We start from the raw sequence: 10,179 nt of genomic DNA, 5'->3' as shown, positions 1-10,179 counted from the left end.
TGGACAAAAGCAACAAAGTCTAAGGGAGAGGGTCCTAAAGGCTGGTTGGGTTAAACAAACACAGGACTTTCACCCAAGGGACTGCTGTTTGTGTCCTTTGTGAAACAAATTTCAAGAGCTTATTTTAACCTACATTATGTAAGTTAACTTCCTTTCATAATATAATTAACTAAGGTCACATTGAACTAACAAATGTACTTATTTTAACTCAAACCATCATGTTTTCCTACACCTAACCAAGCCGTTTTGTATGAACCTAACTCTATGCTACATGTTTTTTTTGTTTTTTTAAAAAGTGACACAAGAGGGTCCTGACTTATTTGCTGTATGTGGCGAGTTGGGAGTGAGAATGTCTAACACAACTACTGGTGTCACACTGCTCTTTTCTTTTTCTGTTCTACCCACAAGTTGAGCAACACTTCTATGTTGGGTGAAGGTTAAAAGTTTGTATATCTCGGGGACAAAATGTATTAAATTGTGTTTCTTGCATTAAGTAGAGACACTTAAAAAGCACAGGTCTAGCCTAACTGATGCTTCACAGCGGAGGAGGCAATGAGTTGAGGGAAATGTGGTTAAAGGGTGGAAGCGTGAAGTGGTGGATTGTAGTTGCATACATCCACACACAGACTCACGCATACACAACCACACCAAGAACCAGACCTACTGCTCATGCTGTGTCACATCTTATGCCAGTGCAGTGAGGTTTCCTCTGAAAAGAAACATTGCACCAAGTAAAGAAGGAAATCTGTTTAATATTACAAAACCCACACTGGGAACTGGGAACCGGCGAGTTTATGCAGTAGCATCTGGCGTCACCGCAGATGCCTGCCAGGGCACACATTAGATCAGAATAATTGGCCAGGACAGCAGAGTGAGATGGACAAATGAGAATATCCTCCTGGGTGACCTGATGGCCGAAGGGGGAGATGAATAACGCAGCTCAGTGTCTGATAAGGAGCTTGTGAAATAAAGAAACAATAGATAAGGCTTTAAGGAGAAGTGCTTAAGCTTTAAGTTTTAAGGTAATGCTTGTAATATTAGGTTCAAAGGTAATATGAGAAAAAATTGAGTAATAAAAAAATTGAGTAAATCCCAGTTACAATAATGGCAAGTAATCTTACTAACACACGTTCTTTAACTTAAGGGCTTCATTCATGCACAAAACCCAAAAGATAATTCCGTGAGCCAAGATGAAAAAGATGAAAAAACACTTTGACAATCTAAAGGTACAACACACTTCCTGATGATCACTTTGTATTAGTCAGCTCATTCATCACAATGAGCATCCCATGAGGGCAGAAAAGATGTATTGAGTCATTCGCTGAACATTGTCTGGAAAATTATTTAAGTAAAATGATGCTGGTTTGACCATGCAGATCACTTGTAGTCAGATATTTGCACTAGTCCAGAGAAAACAGGACCTCCTTTGTGTATTTACTTTCTTGCTCCTGCACCAGACACATCCAAGCATTTAAAAGTCCCATATGAACAAATCATTTCGGAAATGTCAATAATGTTTGATACATTTCTATGCAGATGATACTATGTTAAAGATATACAATAAAACCTAGTGGCCCAAACTCAAATAATGGCTCAGAACTTACAGTTATTCAGAATTATCTTGTTAGGCCCCTTTACTGTAGCTCCTCCTTACAGCAGGGGAACACATGGAATAATATTTAAATGATGGTCCTTAAGAAGTTAAGCAAAGGATAACATTTTTTTCCATTTTATTTCTACTTCAATTTCTACTATTTGGTTATTTTTAACCCAAGCTCTTTTTAAGTCTTTGCTGTGGATGTTCTGTGAACGACTTGTTAATAGCATTTAGAGAAATGCTGCAAAGAAAACGGTTACTACTTACTCTTGTGAAATCCCCTGTTTTGTTTTGAAAGATGATTAATTCAAAGCAACAGGCATATGACTTTCTCATCCACCTCATCGCTCATCCATTTAAACCGAATGAATTTGAGACTTTGTGATTTTGCTGAGCGATATATGTCTGGTTCTTAAGTCACATTTCTGTTGCAATCCCCAAAGAAATTTAAGTCAAAAGCAGCTGGACTTGGTTGTTTTTCTATGAAGACGCTTTTACCTCTCATCCAAGAGGCTTCATCAGTTCATTTACGCATCTGACCAGGCTGTGACTTGTTCAAATGTCTGGTGTGGAGATCCAGGTATTTAACCTCTAGTGAGGGTGTTAAAAGGGCTGATGATGTCACTGGAACCCTCTGTGCCACCCTCACAAAAAGAGGTTAAACGTCTTCCTAGACAAACAACCAAGTCCAGTTGCATTTGACTTAAACTTCTTTGGGGATATTGATGACCTGGACAAATGAGAACATTCACAGGCTTCTGTTGCAATGCTTTTCACCTCATTTGAATTGTAGAATTATATACACTGAGCTTCGCCAAGAGCCTCCCAACCTATTTTATTTAACATACCAACGTCTGGCATTGAACAAAACAAATTATAATTTGTTTATAATTTGTGCTTCTATTAGCACACATTGGGTATCTTGGCTTTAGGACTATGGTAAATGCAACCATTTGGATATCATTTGTTATTGTTTTAGATTTTCTATATCTTTTCGTTTCTTCTACTTAATTTCTTTTACTGTTCACCAGTCACAAGTAAGCCTACTGTACCTCCAGTTAGAAATGGAAGAATTTATTTTTGATGTTCAGTACAATGAAATAAACAAACTGTTATTGCAAAAGTAGAGATAAATAATTTTGGCATACAGAAAATTAAAAACATCCATGACACAATGGCAATGTAAAATGACTGAATGAATGTAAGAATGAAAACAGGAGGCTAATACTAATCTACAGTGACACATGAAGCAAACAAGACATTTCAGGCCTACATTTCCCTTTCATTAAACAAATAAATATTGAATATGAATACTCTCAAATGTAGCAATGTGTGCTTGACGCTAGGCATTCCTGAAGCAAGCAGACTGGAGATTGCTGAGATGGGTTGAATGAAATGTTGTAACAAACACCCAGTTGATTCTACATGTGCAACTTTTATCTTCTCCTTGAGAATCTTTGGTAGAAAAGGCACAACAGTACAGAAAGAAAATGTAAATTAAATATTTACACATAATACAGTCTCATTAGCAATGTATTTCAGCAATGGTGTGGCTGCAGATTAAATCTGTGGTGAAACATGAGGGGAGCAAAGGAAAACTGCTCATGAGAAAGCACCTTTCTTTGCCTTGGTGGTAATAATAGAGGAGCGGAGGGAGTAAGGCAGCTGGAGCCAGCTCACTTATACACATAAAAAAGTACTGGCACAAAGAAGCTCCCATTTTCCATGACACTATCAGCCCACGCTGGCTGAACTTTAAAAGAGACCTCAAGAAGAGGCAAAAACGCCTCAGTGTTCTTATCTTTGAGCTGAAGAAAATAGTCTTTTGAGCACATAGTCCAGATCTGCTCCAGTGAATTTTTGTCTCTCTAAAATGCACTCAGAGCACACTATTGGTATTCCACAGCAGTCAAATCCATTCAGGAGATTTATTAGATTCCAGTCTGTTCTGCTTCATCCAATTAGTGAAAGGACAACAGGATAAAGGGACAATCTTGTTAGCTCCCAGTGGAAGTGGATGAGATACAGAATGGTGCAACAACGGCAGAGGTTCATTTCTAATGTACGGTGTGATTCCAGTGGCAGCTATTACACACATCTGAGGTCAGTCCCAGTCATCTTTACACACACAGGCACACTCCTCATGGTGCTCCAAGGCCACATCCGTCATGGACTTCTGCAGGCCTCTGACACCGCTTCGGTGTTTCAACAGTAGAACCTGTGAAAGAGGAGGATGTTTAGTTATCAGCTGGACATCAAACACTTCATGTATTCATCAATGAATCTAGTTTGTGTATCTATAGATTTTTTTGAAAATAGTCACTTTTTAACCACATTTCAGGGTTTCATTTAAGAAATAAAGGATTAAATGTACTTTTGTAACCCATATAATCTAGACCATGGGTGGTGAACTGATCCAGTAAAGGGCCATGTGGCTGCAGGTTTTCATTCCAACCAATCAAAAACACACCTGGTCCAACAAGTCAACCGTGTGAAGACAGTTCAGGTGATTGAGTAAGTCGAGTCAGGTGTGTTCTGGCTTGGTTGGAATGAAAACCTGCAGCCACACGGCCCTTTACTGGATCAGTTTGACACCCCTGCTGTAGACCTTAATCTTATTATATTTCTCCTTATCTTTAAATGTAAATTTTCAAGCCATGTGCCATATTGCCAAGCCAGATGCCCGGCACTGCATTTCATCTGAAGAAAAGTAACTGACAAGGAAAGGAAATACAATTCCAATAGTATTTTGCACTGTAATGCCAGATTGCTTTTCTTAGAGCCTTGCTACTATAGCAGGTGTTGGATAGAATATCTATTTATTGTCCGCCAGGGAGGACATTTCTCTTAGCCTAACCAAACACAAGACACATAACAAGCAGACAAGCAGTTAGTAAAACAAACACAGACATACATATAGAGGCTTCAGCCAACATATCCAGTGCCAGTCTTCGCTGCCAGATAATTTCATAATTTAATGTCTGAAATATTTTATTCTAAATTGGCATTCATCTCTAGGTAAATATATCACAATAAAGAGTTTGCATTTTCCATGTTCATCATATTTCATGATCAAAGTGATATTTACCTCATGGTATTTCTTCGTGACCCTGGCGGGAACACACTGACAGTCGTAGCAACGGTGCGAGCAGCAGGGACAGTTTCCACCACAGCGCTTCACCAGGAGGCAACTTGGCCAGAAAATGGCATCTGTCCTCTTCAGCTCCTCGCGCAAGGATACAGAGAAGTTTCGTGGAGTGCAGCTGTACAGTCGAACTTCCTCCCTCAGCAGATTGAGATCAGCTCCTCCTAAAAGACACAAAGAAGACACGATCACAATCACTTGCTGTCAAAACAAACTTTGCAATTTTGTATGACACAAATAACAGTAATTGGGAAGTCTGAGTTTATTTTAGTTCTAAAATTGTACTTTTTTAATGCATTAATTAATTGTAAATGTACACTATCATTTTGTGTTCTTAACATTTGTATTTCACTCCATTATAATGTATGAGTTTAAAAGTGTCCTACCTTTGGCCTTCTTATTATGGATGAAGGATTTCCCCAGCACATGCCATGTAGGTTTGTACAACTCCTCAATATCCAGCTGCCATCGCTCTGGCTCCAGGTACTTCATGACCTCCTCCACTGTGCCAAGCCCTGCCACAGCCTCTGACAACTCCTCAATACCCTGCTGGGATGGAGGGAGAACCGCAGGGACTTTGGGTTCTGAAACACTCTGTGGGAGAACCAGCCGGTGAAATGGAGAGAGATGGAAAAGAAAGGTCATTTATTCAGTAAACACAGTATCAGTCTATAAAGTTTACAACACAATAGTTAAATGTATTTATTTCATAGGCTTCAACTTAAATAGTTTTCTTTTTTCTTTTTCTCTGCCAGAGCAATATAATGCCTGTATGATACATACTGTTGCTTCCACCACCAAAACCGCCTCACTGCACCAAGTGCCTCATATACTTACAGAGCAGTCATTTTCTATGACACTTAATAGCTTATAAGCTTGCTCTCAATAACGAACACTAAAACAGGACAATTACACAGAAGGAACAACTTTGTCAGCAGCAACAAGATTTATTTCTACAATGTGAAAAACTGTTACGGTATAAAAAGAAGGGGAGTTTGACTCTGCAATGGTACATTTTATGTCATAGTAAAATTTGGGTTAACACTGGGTTCAGGCTCATTAAATGCTACAGTGGTTTGGACTTGAGTTGAGTTAAACAGAAAGGCCATCTGGGACCCAATTTAAACTCTGAGTGAGAATTGAACACGCCACTTTATTCTGAGAATTTATGGAGAAGTAGAAAACCTACACAGAAATATGTATTTACATTTTCACGTAAATCATGTTCATCCTTGATATTAGACAAACTGTCAACTGTAGTCAACACTATGGTAATGTTGGGTGTGTACCTGCCTCAGCTAAAGCCCGTTATTCTGCATATAAGGGCGAACTCACACTGTCCATCTGCACCGTGCCCAAGCACGTTTCACGGCTAAAGTCTAGTTCGTTTGACCAGTGTGAGTGCAACTGTACCATGCCTAGGTGCTGTACTCTTGCCAGCCACGGCCCGTTTGGGAGAGGTGGGCTTTTGTAAAGCAGGTTTGCACATGTACGAGCACGAGCGTGCGCACGTGTACGACATCATTTAATGTGTCCCTGTTCGGACATAGAAAAAAAGAAGGACGGACCATGCGCGGACATGTTGGTGTGATGCGGAGGTGGAGGTTTACTGCAGATTTGGTCGATGAAAATATTCAAAAACAGTCGACAAGGCGCACAAAAACTCCAAGGTCTATGGAAAGATCCGTGACCGTAAACTAAGCAACGCATCACGATGACGTCAATCAATGCGTGTGACGTGTTACAGCGTGATGACGTATGGACAGCAAGAAGCATTCCGCCGAGGCCCAGGTAGTGTGAGTACAAACGGGCCTGGCCCACGGGGGGAGAGGGAGGGGGGGACAAGTACCCTCAAGCACGGGGCACGGTACGGACAGACAGTGTGAGTGCGCCCTAAGTCTGGGACTAGTTAATAAAAGAGATTACCACTGAGCATCTGAACTCCAACAAGACAAATATGACTGTATTTGAAATTGTAAATTACTGAAATCATTTTTGTTGTCATATGTGATCATATGTCTGTCACCTCCTCTGCACACTTTGCATACGAAAGTTTGTCCCTTTAGCTCCAATAGGCTGCAGTATTATTTGTTTCAAGCTCCCGGCCCTCTAGGCTATAGCGTGCAGTCACAGAGAAGATTGATACCTGAGGTGTTGGTCTTCCCACGAGAGAAGAGGCTAATCTGTTAAACCTTTCAGTCCTGTGACGCTACGTTTGTCCGACATGTCAGCTCGCTGGTCTCTCTAATCTCATGTGACTGACAGGTAGAAGGCAACATTGTGGCACTTAGAAAAAAGAAAAAGAAAAAAGCGAGTAGAGCATTGAAAACACTGGCTCCTGGCAGCTGCGTCTTTAAGCTTTCAGAAATGTTTGAAAAGAGAAAAAAAAATGATTCCAGGAATCTTCGCTTTGATGACTTACAGGGCAGAATTAAAAAGGAATCCAGTGAGAAATGGGGGTTAGCAGCAAAAAGTTTTCATTTCGTCAGAGTTAACCCAAAAATGTATGTCAAAACTTTATTATTCATGGTGCCATAAAACCTCCTGAACAAAAGTTATCCATCAGTGGCTGATATAATTGTATTTCAAAGTGTCAAGCACCAGTAGACCCAGATACATGTAAGGATATAGTCCTTTTTTCTGGATTGACTACACAGAAGACAAACAATTAATAGAGTAAGTCTTTGGAAAACACTCTGAGTTCCTTTGGCATAGATTTAAAAAAAGATGCCAGTGGTTTGGCATGACTACCACAGGCTGCAACAATACAGCTGATGCACAGCTGTGTTCATGCCACAGATTTGACTCATTCTAATGAGGCTGCCTTCATAACCACTGAACATATCTTTGGTTTATGTGGCACCTACTGAGATAAACAGACTCAAATATGAAATGAATACTTGGAGAAAGGACTGATCATATATAGTGAGAGTAAATTGAACAGTTCTTTTTTTGAGCAGAGCTCAGAAAGTTGTGATTCTTATTAGTTGAGCCTTGGCAGTCGTGTTCAGCGTGGACTGGAAGCTATTAACAGCTTGTGAATGTCGATGGTGTAACACTCCCCCAATTAGCAGTGCTCTGCAAGCTCAGCTTCAGATAGAGAAGCCAAGCAATTCTTCAGAGGCACATCAAGATGGTGTGAATACAGCTATAAGTAGCAGATGAGCGCTCCTGTTTAAGAAATTCACAAACAAAGCATTGAAATGGACCACCAATACAGGGTCCATTTAACAAAGTAGACAGGATGCTGATTTGACATGACATGCTACCCTCTAACACAATAGTTACTGTTCTCGAATCTTGCTCACTGTTTTTTTCTTCACAAAATAAAGTTTTTGTTGAAGTGCTGTGGTTATTTGAAAAAAAAAAACAGGCTAGTACAGCAGTGGTACAGCCAGAGCGGATATTCAGAATAAATCAAGTGTTTCATTGATATATATAATGTTCTCTAATTTTGATCTCCACTGTGTGTGTTTATGTGTGTGTGTGTGTGTGTGTGTGTGTGTGTTTGTGTGTGTATAAAAAGAGCACCCACTTTTCAAATAGTAAAAGGCTGAATATCTTTTATTCTCCTAGATGATCTAAGACCAAATGAAAGTGTGAAAGCTTCTAATGCACCTCTTTTTTACTGCCACACTCTCTGAACCCCCTGCCCCTCAAGAAATAACCTTGTTTTCAAGCTGTGATTACCTCATTTCCAGCTCTCTTTGTTCTAACACAGAACAACCACATGCTCTCATTTCTGGAAACTAAAATGACAGGTTCAGATAACTATGTTGATTTGAAGACTTCAGAAATAGCATCTTGGGAGACCTCTGGAAGACAATATCTTCCCTTTCGCATGGAGCTGCAAACCACTTCCTTGCACAAGAGCGCTTTGAGTAAGCAACACGGTCTGTTGTGTGTGAGGAAAGTGTTTTTTTCTCTTACTAAGGGCCCCACGCTGCAATTGAGGTTAGTGTAAAAACAGACCTCAATGTCATCATGCCAACAGTAAGCCTCCTGCATGCTTTTTGCCAGTCATTGTCATGTGCTTTCACGAGGATTTTATTCTAACTTCTTCTGTTTTATCCCCCCCTATTCAAGTCTGAGCGTGCAAAACTCTCTTCATCCATTAAAATAAACAAAGCTGGCAGAGTGATCGACATGTCTATAGGTAGCAGTGGGGTTTAATTACGGATTCGGACCTCACAGAGACAATGATGTATGTTTTGTTTGCTCTTTTAACCCACCATTCAACACCCCTCATGCTCCCTTCAACAGACTCCTTCTCTACTATGTTTTAACAACCTCTTTGCCTGGGCCCTTTCGCTTTTCCTAAAAGCTCTTCCTGTGAATTACAGACCGAGTCTTATTTTTTCCCCCCTTTCCATTCCGGGGAAGTGGTGTGGAGGAATTATTGCTTGTTCAAATATAAACTGAAGTGCTGGCCCCTGCGTGGCAGTGGGCTGCTGTTCTTGCATGCTCCTCCAATGTTAGATGAAAGTTCAAAGAGGAAGGCAGAGTGAACGTGCGGAGGCCAAAGCTTCCTTTTCCCCCCCCCACGGTTCCCGCGCCTTCTAGAGTTGGCATATGAAAGACGAACTCATTCTCTTATTCCATCATATATTTATGCAACACAATTCTACTCAAGAATAATCAAATATGACTTGTAAACATCCACTGTTGTGTGGGATGTTTTATTTTCAGATTTTAATATTTCAGATTTTAATATTTAAGCTAAAACATACTGAATAAAGTGATATAATGTAGATAGCTAGATGAATGTTTAATACGACTGGGCATTGACCGAAATGTGTCTTGAATATGTCAAGTACCAAACGGAGAATCTTAGATAGATTTGTAGTTTCGCCAATTTCAGACTATTTAATTTGGGCAAAAATCTTTACATGGCTGCTCGTTGACTCATTTTCTTTTTTAAAGATTACTTTTTGGCAGTTTTCAAGCCTTTTATTAGGCAGGACAGACAGGAAATGGGGTGAGAGAGAGAGGAGGAGACATGCAGAAAAGCTGACTTGAGGACCTTCACGCTCTTTACTCTAACCACTGTGCCACCAGCTGTTTTTTGTTGAAAAATAAGTTCAAATTTCTTAAAGTGAGAATCAGAAAAGTATTGTTTTGGTATTGTTTGGCACCTGGAAGCTGCTGAATGTTTTCCCAGATCCATATTCTTCATGTTACCTCCCAAATATTGTCTTTGCTGTTTGTCACTAATTTTCATGTTAAAGCGTTTTTGGGGAGTTTTTTTGTTATCAAAGACCAGTGTGTTGTCTGTTGGATACATTATAAAGTTCTCTGAGGAAATTTGTGATTATGGGCCAAAACTAAATATATATTACTAGGCTTGATGGTACTGACACTCAGGTATCGTATCAGTGCTAGTAAGGAGGGATTTCAAACCATAGCCCATCTAATGATTAAGATGATTAATGTGTAA

At 39.9% G+C, this 10,179-nt stretch overlaps 1 protein-coding gene across 2 annotated transcripts in view; it reads right to left on the bottom strand.

The window, feature by feature from the left end:
• Window positions 1-2,901: 2,901 nt before the first annotated feature.
• Window positions 2,902-10,179, bottom strand: part of pdgfc (platelet derived growth factor c) — a 43,796-nt gene continuing 36,518 nt past the window's right edge. For both annotated transcript variants that reach the window (XM_083915116.1, XM_083915117.1), the window contains 3 exons: window positions 5,129-5,336; window positions 4,686-4,906; window positions 2,902-3,815 (listed from right to left, as the gene is read on the bottom strand). In XM_083915116.1, the coding sequence (XP_083771242.1) occupies window positions 3,702-3,815; window positions 4,686-4,906; window positions 5,129-5,336 (543 nt within the window). In that variant the 3' untranslated portion in view covers window positions 2,902-3,701. The remainder of the gene's footprint in view (window positions 3,816-4,685; window positions 4,907-5,128; window positions 5,337-10,179) is intronic.

Source organism: Echiichthys vipera, assembly GCF_963691815.1.
Source record: "Echiichthys vipera genome assembly, chromosome: 6".
NCBI classification, from domain to species: Eukaryota; Metazoa; Chordata; class Actinopteri; order Perciformes; family Trachinidae; genus Echiichthys; species Echiichthys vipera.
Note: the sequence above shows the minus strand (reverse complement) of the source record. Positions and strands in the feature narration are given on the sequence as shown.